Source organism: Canis lupus, chromosome 3, assembly GCF_011100685.1.
Source record: "Canis lupus familiaris isolate Mischka breed German Shepherd chromosome 3, alternate assembly UU_Cfam_GSD_1.0, whole genome shotgun sequence".
NCBI classification, from domain to species: Eukaryota; Metazoa; Chordata; class Mammalia; order Carnivora; family Canidae; genus Canis; species Canis lupus.
In genome coordinates, this window is record NC_049224.1 from 61,629,097 (window position 1) to 61,643,281 (window position 14,185).

Here is a 14,185-nt window from a genome sequence, read left to right on the forward strand (position 1 = left end):
ACAACCCACTGCTCCACACCAGCCCCGGAACCCCAGGCTATGGTGGCTGCTGCCCCCAGTGAGCCCTACAGGTAGGCCAGCTCGGCCTCCTGTGGTGGCACCCTCTGTGCCCTGGTCTAAGGAGGACGGCTGCCTGGGTGCAACCTGCCCAGTGTTCCCCATCACATACGTGCACAGAGGCCGTGCCCACTGGCAGGCACAGGTCTTTTCTAAGCTGAAACAAGCCCCCTTCCTCTTGGTCCCAGTTTTCACCTTGACCTCCAGCTATGCTGTCAGGCCACCCACCAACCCTCAACCCACTCACACTAAGTCCTTCCAGTCAGGAGTCCAAAGAATGCCAAGTTAAAACTAATTCTGAGGACAATTTGGAATCGGAAGCTTCAAAAGTGGTCGTGCCCAGACAGCTGAACAGTATCATACGGTGCCTGGTATTACGGGCAAACAACTGAGGGGCACGGCATCCAGTCTACCACCAAACAGGGGAGCTGAGTTACTTTCCAATCACATCCAACATCGAGTACCGACTAGTGGGAGATGAAATCTTACTTCTGGAGGTTTTCCCCCCATGTTGGAAAACCCAGCATTTTTATCAATGACTGCTAGACACAATGCCCCAGGAAACCAGACAGGTGCCAGGACCACACACAGCAAGCACGGAAGGAGGCTCTGGCCACCCCAGGGGAAGCAGGTGAGGGATGGGCTCCCACTCTCACCCCTAGGAGCCCCCAGCCAGGGGCTGGTTTGCACATCTCATTATTTCTGTCCTTCTGCCAAGGAACCACCAGACTCACCAGCGGGGGGACACGCGTGTAGCTATTGACGAGGGGTAAGCGAGCCAGGCTGATGACGATGTTCCTCAGCACTGATGTGAGAAACGCTGGGGTGTTGCTGTTCCTCTTGTGCCCCAAGGCCAACACTGATGGCAAAGACTCCACCATTTCTGCCACCATCTGACAGGCTGTGGTGATATATGCTAGATCTAAACAAACACCAGGGTTCAGAGGTCTGTTCTGTCGAAACATATCCCAAACCCGCCACCTCTGCTCCTGATGTTCCTACCCCCCGAGGGAGAAGGCACCATCCTACAACCAGTGCTCAAACCACAAATGCAGGTGCTCACTGAAGGCCTGCAGATCTTACCTCCTTCCAGTCTATCTAAACATGCAACCTTCTCCATGCTGGCCAGGACTGTTGTCTTGAACCTCCCACCTGCCTTGCACAATGCGGCCAGCACCTAGGAGCAATCATGCTGTGCTCCTCTGTGCTCTGGTGTCCTGCGGCTCTCCTGGGACCTTCTGCTGCTCCCTGAGCTGGCGTGCAAAAAACCACATTATAAATCCCTGGCTCACTGTTTCCTGAGATCAGGGGTTCTCCTGGACTGCTGGTGGGATTCTGATAGGGTGCCAAGTCTCACCCTGGAACTCCTGAGAATGTTGAGGGGAACCCTGCAGCCGCAGAGAAGAGCCACAGCACCTTGAGGGCAGGGACTGTTCTCATTCACTTTGAGTCTGGCACAGAGTATGAGCCAGAACATTATTTGTTGAGCTGACAAATGTTTCAGGTTGTGCACAAATATAACCCATGGTTCATGAGATTTGGCAGACTAAGCAACTTCCTCATCTAGAGAGGGGATTCTTATTAGGCTTATGGAGTCAAGCCGCAAGCTAAAAGAAGTGGGGCTGCTTTTACTAATACTTTTTTTTTTTTAAATATTTTAAAATAATTTGTTCTAACTCTCTGAAGAAAGTCCATGGTATTTTGATAGGGATTGCATTAAACGTGTAAATTGCCCTGGGTAACATTGACATTTTCACAATATTAATTCTGCCAATCCAGGAGCATGGAATATTTTTCCATCTCTTTGTGTCTTCCTCAATTTCTTTCAGAAGTGTTCTATAGTTTTTAGGGTATAGATCCTTTACCTCTTTGGTTAGGTATATTCCTAGGTATCTTATGCTTTTGGGTGCAATTGTAAATGGGATTGACTCCTTAATTCCTCTTTCTTCAGTCTCATTGTTAGTGTATAGAAATGCCACTGACTTCTGGGCATTGATTTTGTATCCTGCCACACTGCCAAATTGCTGTATGAGGTCTAGCAATCTTGGGGTGGAGTCTTTTGAGTTTTCTATGTAGAGTATCATGTCATCGGCAAAGAGGGACAGTTTGACTTCTTCTTTGCCAATTCGAATGCCTTTAATGTCTTTTTGTTGTCTGATTGCTGAGGCTAGGACTTCTAGTACTATGTTGAATAGCAGTAGTGAGAGTGGACAACCCTGTCTTGTTCCTGATCTTAGGGGAAAGGCTCCCAGGGCTTCCCGATTGAGAATTATATTTGTTGTGGGCTTTTCGTAGATGGCTTTTAAGATGTTGAGGAATGTTCCCTCTATCCCTACACTGAAGAGTTTTGATCAAGAATGGATGCTGTATTTTGTCAAATGCTTTCTCTGCATCTAATGAGAGGATCATATGGTTCTTGGTTGTTCTCTTGCTGATATGATGAATCACACTGATTGTTTTACAAGTGTTGAACCAGCCTTGTGTCCCGGGAATAAATCCCACTTGGTCATGGTGAATAGTTTTCTTAATGTACTGTTGGATCCTATTGGCTAGTATCTTGTTGAGAATTTTTGCATCCATGTTCATCAGGGATATTGGTCTATAATTCTCCTTTTTGGTGGGGTCTTTGTCTGGTTTTGGAATTAAGGTGATGCTGGCCTCATAGAACGAATTTAGAAGTACTCCATCTCTTTCTATCTTTCCAAACAGCTTTAGTAGAATAGGTATGGTTTCTTCTTTTTTTTTTTTTGGTTTCTTCTTTAAACATTTGATAGAGTTCCCCAGGGAAGCCATCTGGCCCTGGACTTTTGTGTCTTGGGAGGTTTTAGATGACTGCTTCAATTTCCTCCCTGGTTATTGGCCTGTTCAGGTTTTTTATTTCTTCCTGTTCCAGTTTTGGTAGTTTGTGGCTTTCCAGAAATGTGTCCATTTCTTCTAGATTGCCTAATTTATTGGCTTATAGCTGTTCATAATATGTTTTTAAAATCGTTTGTATTTCCTTGGTGTCGGTAGTGATCTTTCTCATTCATGATTTTATTAATTTGAGTCTTCTTTCTCTTCTTTTTAATAAGGCTGGCTAATGGTTTATCTATCTTATTAATTCTTTCAAAGAATCAACTCCTGGTTTTGTTGATCTCTTCAGAGAGTTAGAACAAATTATTTTAAGATTTGTGTGGAATCAGAAAAGACCCCAAATAGCCAGGGGAATTTTAAAAAAGAAAACCATAGCTGGGGGCATCACAATGCCAGATTTCAGGTTGTATTACAAAGCTGTGGTCATCAAGACAGTGTGGTACTAGCACAAAAACAGACACATAGATCAATGGAACAGAATAGAGAACCCAGAAGTGGACCCTCAACTTTATGGTCAACTAATATTCAATAAAGGAGGAAAGACTATCCACTGGAAGAAAGACAGTCTCTTCAATAAATGATGCTGGGAAAATTGGACATCCACATGCAGAAGAAAGAAACTAGACCACTCTCTTTCACCATAAACAAAGATAAACTCAAAATGGATGAAAGATCTTAATGTGAGACAAGATCCCATCAAATTCCTAGAGGAGAACACAGGCAACACCCTTTTTGAACTCGGCCACAGTAACTTCTTGCAAGATACATCCACGAAGGCAAAAGAAGGCAAAAAAAAACAAAAACAAAAATGAACTATTGCAAGATACATCCACGAAGGCAAAAGAAGGCAAAAAAAAACAAAAACAAAAATGAACTATTGGGACTTCATCAAGATAAGATGCTTTGCACAGCAAAGGATACAGTCAACAAAACTAAAAGACAACCTACAGAATGGGAGAAGGTATTTGCAAATGACGTATCAGATAAAGGGTTAGTTTCCAAGATCTATAAAGAACTTATTAAACTCAACAGCAAAGAAACAAACAATCTAATCATGAAGTGGTCAAAAGACATGAACAGAAATCTCACAGAGGAAGACACAGACATGGCCAACATGCACATGAGAAAATGCTGTGCATCACTTGCCATCAGGGAAATACAAATCAAAACCACAATGAGATACCACCTCACACCAGTGAGAATGGGGAAAATTAACAAGGCAGGAAACCACAAATGTTGGAGAGGATGCGGAGTAAAGGGAACCCTCTTGCACTGTTGGTGGGAATGTGAAGTGGTGCAGCCACTCTGGAAAACTGTGTGGAGGTTCCTCAAAGAGTTAAAAATAGAACTGCCCTACGACTCAGCAATTGCACTGCTAGGGATTTAGCCCAAAGATACAGATGCAATGAAACGCCGGGACATCTGCACCCCGATGTTTCTAGCAGCAATGTCCACAATAGCCAAACTGTGGAAGGAGCCTCGGTGTCCATCGAAAGATGAATGGATAAAGAAGATGTGGTTTATGTATACAATGGAATATTACTCAGCCATTAGAAATGACAAATACCCACCATTTGCTTTGACGTGGATAGAACTGGAGGGTTTTATGTTGAGTGAAATAAGTGAATCGGAGAAGGACAAATATTATATGGTCTCATTCATTTGGGGAATATAAATAATAGTGAAAGGGAATAGAGGGGAAGGGAGAAGAAATGGGTAGGAAATATCAGAAAGGGAGACAGAACATGAAGACTCCTAACTCTGGGAAACGAACTAGGGGTGGTGGAAAGGGAGGAGGGCAGGGGGTGGGGGGTGACTAGTTGGCGGGCACTGAGGTGGGGGCACTTGATGGGATGAGCATTGGGTGTTATTCTGTATGTTAGCAAACTGAACACCAATAAAAAATAAATTTATTATTAAAAAAAAGATTTTATTTATTCATGACAGACATAGAGAGAGAGAGAGAGAGAGAGTACAGACACAGGCAGAGGGAGAAGCAGGCTCCATGCTGGGAGCCGGATGCGGGACTCGATCCCGGGACTCCAGGATCACACCCTGGGCCAAAGGCAGGCGCTAAACCGCTGAGCCCACCCAGGGATCCCCTACTAATACTTTTTTTAAGTAAACTCGGTGCCCAGGACTCAAACTCACAATGCCAAGATCAAGAGTTGCATGCTCTCCCAACTGAGCCAGCCAGGAGCCCCTAATGGGCAATCTTTAAGAGGTTTCACCCTATCAAGGCGATAAAAAGAGCTAGCTTCTTCCTCTGGCCAGGATTAAACAAACCAGCTTAAATTGGGCCGTGGGGAATAAGCATAATCAACGTGAACTAAATAGGCTCCAGCCTGTGAGCCTGTCTGCTCTGACTCGACCCCCTGAAATGCCTGAACTATTTTCAGATGGATAGAAATTTAAGTTATGAGAAAAATTATGGTGATATTTGCTGAGCACTTATAACAAGACAGGCACTTGTTCTGGGTGCTATCCATGGATGAATTTACTTAATCCTTCTACCAATCCAAGGCTAGTGCCACCTGTACCTTCCCTGCAGAAGCACTGATGAGAACTCGCCATGGCCACTCAGCTAGAACGTGGCCAAGCAGGGAGGTGAGTGTGTGTCTCCCTCACGGATCAACAACAAACCATGAAAGCGTGAACTAAGGGTTGACAGACCACAGAGTTTCGAGGAGCTAGGCTGTGTGTACCGAAGGACACTGTGTCTGAGGGTTACACACTCACAGGTGACACAGGAAGAGAAATCACTTGCTGAAGATGAATGACAGGAAAATGTCATCCTTACCTGGTCTGTACAAATGCTGGCAAATGACAAAGCATGTATGTACTTGCTCTGAAAGAGGAAGGCTTCTGAAGCCACCAGAGCATGGCTAAGACTCTGGTATTCCAGAGCATTCCATAAAAAAGGCATTCAAGAACCACCAGGTGGGCATGTGCTTCCCATCTTGTGGATGGGCTGCAGGTGGCACTCCAGCCACACCTTCTGGCTGAGGACACCCAGATGCCCCCCAGTGACAAGCAGTCACTCAGCCAAGTGCTTTCCTCCCGACCTGCCTCAGGACAAAGAACGTGCACACCTATGGCACACGTCTAAGTCTAGAAGTTCCGATGGATAGGATGTGGATGCTTTTTCTGTAGGAAGAGCAGTAACTTTCATTTAAACATCCACCCCCAGAGAAGGTCAAAACAGACACTCAGGTCGCTTGATGGTCACATGGGTATTTCCACGTATTTGTCTGTCACCCGGTAAACATTCTAGAGCATTTACGAAAGTGGGCACACGGAGGGAAGGCAGTCCTTGCCCTCAGGGAGTGCGGTGATGGCAGAGGAGCAGCTGTGAAAGGGGGGCATCAGGAGGGCTGCCTGGGAGTGACACCCCAGCCCAGTTTGGAGGGACCAAAGAAAGCTGGATGACTAGAGCCAGTGTGTTAGCAGAGGAAAGAGCACAGGTGAGATGCTGTGCTCAAACTGCCCCCATATCTAAAGATAATCAACAGGATGCAACTGCATTAAGTAAGCTTTCAGGTGTCTACACTTACCCCTTTAAAAGTCTCTTCATGAATTTCAAGCCCTCAAAAACACTGGGTAAAAAAAGAACGGCTCGAGACTTACTTTGTGTGTTTGGATCTACTTCGTCCACTCTGGCGGCCTTTGGCATGTTCACCCTCCTTTCTGGGCTAAGCAGCTGGTCCCCAGGCTGCACCACGACTGGAAGTCACAATAGAACAATTTCCAAACACTTTTACCATTCCTTTTTATTCAAAGTCTCACATTTATGGAGCCTTATAACATTTCAAGGAGACAGATTCAGCCAGAGGAGCTCTGGATTTCCTGGAGTCAGGTTTAGACAGTACCAGACTCAGGGACAGGTCTCCAGGCTTGTCTGAAGTGCATGAGACTAGACGTCTATGCTGAGATTTCTACATCTGTCCACTGCCTGCTGTTTGGCACCTCTTGCCCTCAAGGTTTTTATCAGACAGCTCGTGATTCATTACTGCTAAAAGCATCACTGCAATTCCCCAAGAAGTCTGGCTTTGAAAATTTACTCCCCAGATCTCCGTTTTCAAGCTGACTACAAATGCACAGATGAAAACAATTTAAACAATGAAACTTCAAAACACCCTCTAACATGTAAACTATAACGTCTAATTTTTGAGAAACTCTGGCTAATGACCCTTGTTAAGGACACTGTCCCAAAAGAATGTCACTTTTATTTTATAATACATTAATATTACAATTCATTATAGAAACAAGCATTTTGACTATAACAGAAAACAATCTTTTTAATGTAATCTTATTAAATCTTATGGTCATTTGGGACTAAAAGCATGAAACAGTCAAGTAGGACCAGAGATCAAAGGGACATAAAATTAGGAGTATTTTTTATGAAAGTTAGAACGCCAAAATCTAAACAAAATGACTACAAAAGCAAATTCAAGTCCAATTTTAATGCAGAATCCAAACCATTGGAGATGAACACAAAGCCTATATTTTATCCACCAAGTAACCCCCAATTCCTTGCTTGGCACCTGGAAAACAGGTGGCACAAAATAAACGTCCGTGACTAGATCTGCAGAGCTGACTACTGATCCCGTGACAGAGGAGAGAAACCTGTTGTGGTCAAAGACTCACCGGCTTCTAGGATGAAGCGGACACAGTGAATGAGAGAGCAGGCATGGGTCACCATCTCTGGGGAGGAGAGCACACTCCAGAGGCTGGGCAGCTGCAGAGCCAGGCAACAGCAGTCGAGGCCTGCCTGAAGGTCCAGACTCAGTGGGATCTGCTCATGGATCAAATGCCATGCCAGGGCCTAAAGGGGAGGGTCAGCGTTACAGAAGGATCAGACCCGCTTCCTATCTCCAGGCTGCCAGGGAACTGTCTCAACAGTGAGAGGCTGGTGGGTCCTGACTACGCTTCCAGAGGGATGAGACCCTGTTGCCTACTCCCTTATATTCCAAGCTTGACCACCTGCTCCCAAAACCGCCTGGGGCTTGCCTCTCTGCCAGAAGGGCCACCCTGATTTCATTGTTCCTCCTTCCTTCGGCTCTGTGGGCTCCTCTAGAAATCCTTCCCTGCCACATGGTCTCTAGGCTAGGCTCCTCCTCACAGGGCTCCCAGGGTGCAGGCAGGCTCTGCCAGGCTGAATCTGAGAGCATGGGTCCTGGAGATGGCCAGGATTGGGTTCAAATGCCAATGGGTTATTTCTTAGTGGGTGAAACCTGGACAAGCCACCAAACCTCAGTAAGCCCTGCTTTCCTCATCTGTAAAATGGGAATAACAGAGTCCATCTTGCAGAATTATAGGAAGATCTGAATAAGAGGATGCATAGAAGCATTTTGCCCTGCACATGGCAGTCATGGGACTGCTGCTGACAGTCATGACTATGTACTGTCACTGTATGTTTGCCTGCTAGCCTGCTCACCACCACACTGAGATGTCTGACTTGGCCCAGCTCCAAGCAGGTGCTTTTATTCATCACTTCATGAATGACTGCCCTCCTGACACCTATGAAGAGGCAGGTGGAGCCGATGCTGAGACAGCCATGTCCTGCTTAGGCTGACAAACACAGCTTAGGCTCTCTGGCTGCAAGGATGCAGGCTAGACTCTGCCAAAGTTGTATGGAAAGGTGACGAATGCACGATATGCACACATTTTGGGGGTGATTATAAGTGTTAACACAGGGTTTAATTTCTTATGGCTGAAACATCTAGGTTTGTTACTCAACTTAAAACAATAATTTTCCCAGATTATTTTTAGTTATCTAAAATTAGGATCCACACTACATTAGCAGTGCTTCCTTTTCCCTGGAAAAAAACATATTTAATGGATGTTTGCCCTGAGATCAAAGGCATCTTAGAATCAAGGAAAGAGATCCACACATAAGCACATAACTCCCTACACTATTTGGGAGATCCCTAAAAGGTTTCTGCTCATCCCTCCAATCATCCTTGCTTCTCCCTACCAGATCCTCCTCTGAAACCTGTGCCCTCGCCCTAGACACACACAGAGGGGAAACACTGGGTGGGAGCCCTGGTCCCAAGCCTGGCTCTCCAGAGCCTGCTCTAAAGTGGGGACAGGAAGTGCTATGCAGCCAATGTCATAAGGCACCTGTGAGAAACCCACACAGTCAGGGGTGTGAGTGTGCACAGGAAAGTAAGGACAGATGTGGAACTTGACCACCTCTAGTTCTTGTCCCTGGGAGGAGAGGACCCTGTCGGACCACACAGCTCCTGTATTTCAGATGAAACTGCCTTCTTATTTTTCTAGTGACAGTCCTTCAGCACAGAAACACCAACTTCCCGAGCTGCCTCTTACCTCAAGGGTCATGACCACAAACTTCACAGTGTCCCTCTCCTTCTCAGGAGGTAGGTGCAAATGGCTGGGCAGTTTGGAGAACACAAGCAGGTATTGGGCTAGGGCCCGGGCCAGAGTGGTCAAGGACCGATACAACACGGCATCCCCTAGAACACAAGACTGGGGGTGAACACAACTCTAGCAAGGGTTCATGACTTAGGAAAGGCAGTCAGGCCATTCTCTGAGAATCTGAAGGCACCTTCGGCTCAGAAATACATTTGCACACACCCACCCAACTGTGTGTGACTCAGAATGCACCTTCTTCTGAGGTCTATTCCAGGGTTCCTCTGGGGTTAGGCCGGGGAACGGCAAAGGGGCAAACATGCCAAAAGACATCCAGAGCTAGGGTCCCCGGCACTGCCTCTCAGCCACCTCCGCATATGCTTTCTGTTTATTAGATCAACAGCATTTACTGCTAATCTTTACTCAGTGCAAAGCACAATATTGCCTCTGCAGCATTTTTTAAAAATAAAAGAAGTTTTTATTTTAAATACCAAATAGATCATTCAACTTGCTCCAGTAGGCGGTGGGCTCCATAGGCAGGAATGGCTGGAACACATGATGGACAGCAGGGAGCTGCTGGACCAGGCTGGTCACGCGGTCCAGTGTCACCAGGCGAGCTGCTTCAAAAAGGGGACTCCTCTGGCCTCCGGAGATTTCGCGCATGCCCAGGCCCAGGCATGGAGCCAACAGACTTAAGTTGAATTCCTGAATCAGGATGTTAAAGGTTCAACAACTATTACACACTTTCAACCAGGCAAGAAAAACACAACTGAAGAAGGGATAATGCAAACGTTTCTGAGAAAGCACAAAGGAGTATACCATAACAAAGTATTTTAAAGAATATTCTGTTTCCTGTAATAAATACCATATGCTACTTGAAGCACACTTCTGGTTTCTTGGGGGTACTTTAATATTAAGGAAAGATTTTAAATTTCTTTATGCTTTCAAATTTGTTTGAAATAAATTCAACATGTAATTTTTAATTGATAAAAATACAAAATGAAGCTGACACGGCACCTAAGAAATCCAGTGAAACACCAAACATTCACAAAGTTTGACAAGTTATGTTCAAACGCAGCTGAAATAAATCCAAGGAGCCACAACCGTGGTTGAAATACAGCCATTTCTTTGATAGTGTATCAACTTGTGTTTTGCCAACTTCTAAAAACCATTTTTTTAGATGGTTTAGATGTTAAGGATTTTGGGGGGCCAATTTTCAGGCAGAATATTCATCTTGATTAGGTAACATTCAGAAAAGCATAGGTCATCATCAGTGACCAAAACTGAACCTTTCTGCTACAGCCAGAACCTTCAAAGCTATTAAAAGTTCAATTACTGAATTTGGAATATTCAATAAAGATATATTTTTTAAAAAATTTTATTTTATTTAACTTTATTTATTCATTCATGAAGGGCACACAGAGAGGCAGAGATACAGGCAGAGGGAGAAGCAGGCTCCATGCAGGGAGCCTGACGTGGGACTCAATCCCCGGTCTCCAGGATCACGCCCTGGGCTGAAGGCAGCGCTAAACCGCTGAGCCACCTGGGCTGCCCCCAATAAATAGATCTTTAAGCAAATTTATCATTCAGCAAATCAGCTTTCACCAAATGGAGCTTAAAATGGCTTCAGCAAACTGACTGTGAGCCAATTCTGTTTTTTCAGTATAGCTCTTACTGTCAAACTACTGAAGAATTAGTGCTTAGGCACATACCGCTGTGTGGATTCCACCCTGAGTCTCTTTATCCGTACTTGGCCCACCCTTAGTTGCCCCCCACCCTTCATGCAGTCACCCTGTCATCCCCCAGACCCCTGCTGCTCCTCATTCCCACTTTATACATATTGAGGCAGCACTAAAACACCTGAAGGTTTAATTAGCTGCTCGTCCCAGGAGGTCTGGGAAGGAACCTACTATAGCTGTGGCTGCTATGGAAGGCGGGGACTCCACTCCTCACAGGCCATGACTAGGAGATGAGGATAGGGACTCGGTGCTTTGCAAGGGCCTCACTGGGCCAGCTCTGCCTGCCTGCCTACACAACTTCAATGGGGCGGATGGGGACCTCATAACATCTAGTGAGAGGGTGGGGAAGGCCTAACTACAAGTCATGGAGTGAGGAGGGCCATACCATATGGAGTAGGGGTACAGGGACCTCACTATAAGTAGTGGGGCCAGGAGGACCTCACCACCTAAAATAAGGGGAGGGGTCTTACTAAAAATCAATTTCCAGGGCAGCCGGGTGGCTCAGTGGTTTAGCACTGCTTTCAGCCTGGGTCACAACCTGGAGATCCAGGATCGAGTCCCACATCAGGCTCCCTATAGGGAGCCTGCTTCTCCCTCTGCCTGTGTCTCTGCCTCTCTCTCTCTGTGTCTGTCATGAATAAATAAATAAAATCTTTAAAAAAAAATGAATTTCCAGAATACAAGAATTGGTTAAATCATGTACCAGGACACCATTTTAGTACTGTTCCTCATGACTGTTATGAGAACAGATTGCAATCTAAGAGAACCTCTTTTCAAATGCATGAAAAGTTGAATTAGACACAATTTACCTCCTTCTGGATTCTAATGTAGCTGAAATAATGTTCCATCCCATCTGGATCAGTCTCCCCACTCCCTGCCCCATCTGGATTAGACTTTCCCCACAACCTGTCCCATCTAGACTGGAGTCCCCCATGCTCCATCCTGTCTGGATTAGAGTCTGCCATTAAGGCAGAAAAGTGAGCGCCACATGTCCTAAGTTGATCACATGATGATAAGACAAGTCAAGCATCCTGCTAGCATCCCGCTGCTCTCTGCCGTACCGAGTTCATCATGAATGTACTCATGTCACTGGGAGGAATCCGATTCACCAGTTCTGCCCCTTCTAGCAGTGCAGAATCTGACCTAGTCCAGCACTGGGATTTGACTAGACGTAGGTACCAGTCCTGAGAAGAAGAAAAAAGTGGGAAACCCAGTGAAATTTGGCATGGCTTTCAAGGGGCTTCAACTCTACTGAACATGTGTTGTTTCTCTGCCCTGCGCTTTCACATCCTGTGGCCCACTCTGGACTATGAATGCAGCTTCAGTGCAACTGGATTCTAGCTAGCCATGTGGCTGCTCACCAAACCACAGGCCTTTTCTGTAGGCTGTGTCTTTGACTTGCTGTCACTACCTAGACAGCCTCTGCTCCTCCCTGACTGTCCTGAGTGTCCTCCTAACTCAGCTCAAGTGTGAGGGCAGCAGGCTCTCCTCTCTGTGCCTTCACCCTCTGGCCACCCCTCATCTGGTTCTGCTCCTAACATCTTCTATTGGGCTGTCTGTAGTGCTCTTCTCTCTCCAAGGCCAATGCAATAGAGACCTGAACCTGCTGTCACTACCTAGACAGCCTCTGCTCCTCCCTGACACACCTGAGTGTCCTCCTAACTCAGCTCAAGTGTGAGGGCAGCAGGCCCTCCTCTCTGTGCCTTCACCCTCTGGCCACCCCTCATCTGGTTCTGCTCCTAACATCTTCTATTGGGCTGTCTGTAGTGCTCTTCTCTCTCCAAGGCCAATGCAATAGAGACCTGAACCTTGCCATTCCTGTGCCTGGGCTATGGGTTTTCAAAATCCAAGTTCATATCTATATTGACCTCCCTCCAGGAAAGCAGAGTACCAAGGATCTGTTACAGCCCCAACTGGTACCCAGCTCTGAGATGTGAGCAGCAAGGGTGATGACAGTCTACCAGGGTCCTGGGGTGGTGTGCTCAACACACAGGAGGTCAGTGGGGTTAAGGAGATGGAGAGAGGCCAAGCAGGTATGCACAATGGCCTATGGAGGCTATGGCCACTCCTCTCCTGACTCTCCCGTGAACCACGCTGATACCCCTCTCCCTGAGGCCATGAGTGTCCCAAGTCAGCATTTTCTTTCTCACCCCATAATTCCTAATAATGACCTGGGCTGGGCCTTAGGCATCCTGTCAATGATGGAACCCTGACCACTGCTGGCAACAAATAGCAGGCTGAGAGGCCCTGGGGGCTGTGCCAGGTGCCAGGACATCCTACTGCCCCACTGCACACTCTGGATTTGCCAAAGATGTAAAAGAGCATTTAGGGCCTGGAATAGGCCCTGTGTGTCATATGTACACAAGCTGAATACTTACTTTATCTGGAATCACTATCTCTAGTGCCAGGGGCCCATCCCCGTCCAGCGGGTGGGAGGTAACTGGAGGTGAAGGGCCACGTGAGCCCGGTGCAGTGGCAAGACGCAGCCTGTCCAGCAGGGAGTAGAGCCTTTGGTGTCTGGAATCCAATCACACGCGGGGTTAGAACACAGTCTCATAGGTTAGGAAATGACAGTGGCTTCTTAAAGCGAGATGCAACGCGTTTGACACTTTATCCTCAGAGCTGCCTCAACAACACTCAGACAAATCATAATGCAAATTCAGGCTCTAGCTTATTTTTAATAACCACAGTTCATATGCCACAAGTATTTTGCAGACATTTCATTAATACTCAAACACCATAATAGGCATTACATGGTTTAACAGCTAATAAAAGCATTCTTTACAAATACAAAATAGATCATCTATTCTAAAATCTGAGTGCACAAAATCTCCCATTGATTCTCCCAACACAATACAGTTTATACAAATTTATGTTCACTTCATAGAACAAGCACCTCATCTAGGACAAGATATTTATAATCTTCATCTGGTCTAAACACTAACTCTGGAGTCGAAAAATAATAGTTTGACCTTCTACCATCTTCTATGAGAGCAACAACTTCATAATGCAAATCACAACATAACCAGGCCCAGCAAACTGAAAAAAAAATCAACCAAACCATGTGTTACGTACCAGGTTAGATGCCTTCCTAAATGAAGACACCGGCAACGAGCTACACAATGGCAATTCTATTCTGTTCTCTCCCTTGCTCTCTCACGTGC

The 14,185-nt window shown here is 46.0% G+C and overlaps 1 protein-coding gene across 2 annotated transcripts in view; it reads right to left on the bottom strand.

The window, feature by feature from the left end:
• HTT (huntingtin) overlaps positions 1 to 14,185 on the bottom strand; it is a 144,685-nt gene that overhangs the window by 20,893 nt on the left and 109,607 nt on the right. For both annotated transcript variants that reach the window (XM_038533184.1, XM_038533183.1), the window contains 7 exons: positions 13,400 to 13,538; positions 12,083 to 12,205; positions 9,774 to 9,987; positions 9,241 to 9,386; positions 7,558 to 7,735; positions 6,538 to 6,633; positions 792 to 979 (listed from right to left, as the gene is read on the bottom strand). In XM_038533184.1, coding sequence (XP_038389112.1) covers positions 792 to 979; positions 6,538 to 6,633; positions 7,558 to 7,735; positions 9,241 to 9,386; positions 9,774 to 9,987; positions 12,083 to 12,205; positions 13,400 to 13,538 — 1,084 coding nt within the window. The remainder of the gene's footprint in view (positions 1 to 791; positions 980 to 6,537; positions 6,634 to 7,557; positions 7,736 to 9,240; positions 9,387 to 9,773; positions 9,988 to 12,082; positions 12,206 to 13,399; positions 13,539 to 14,185) is intronic.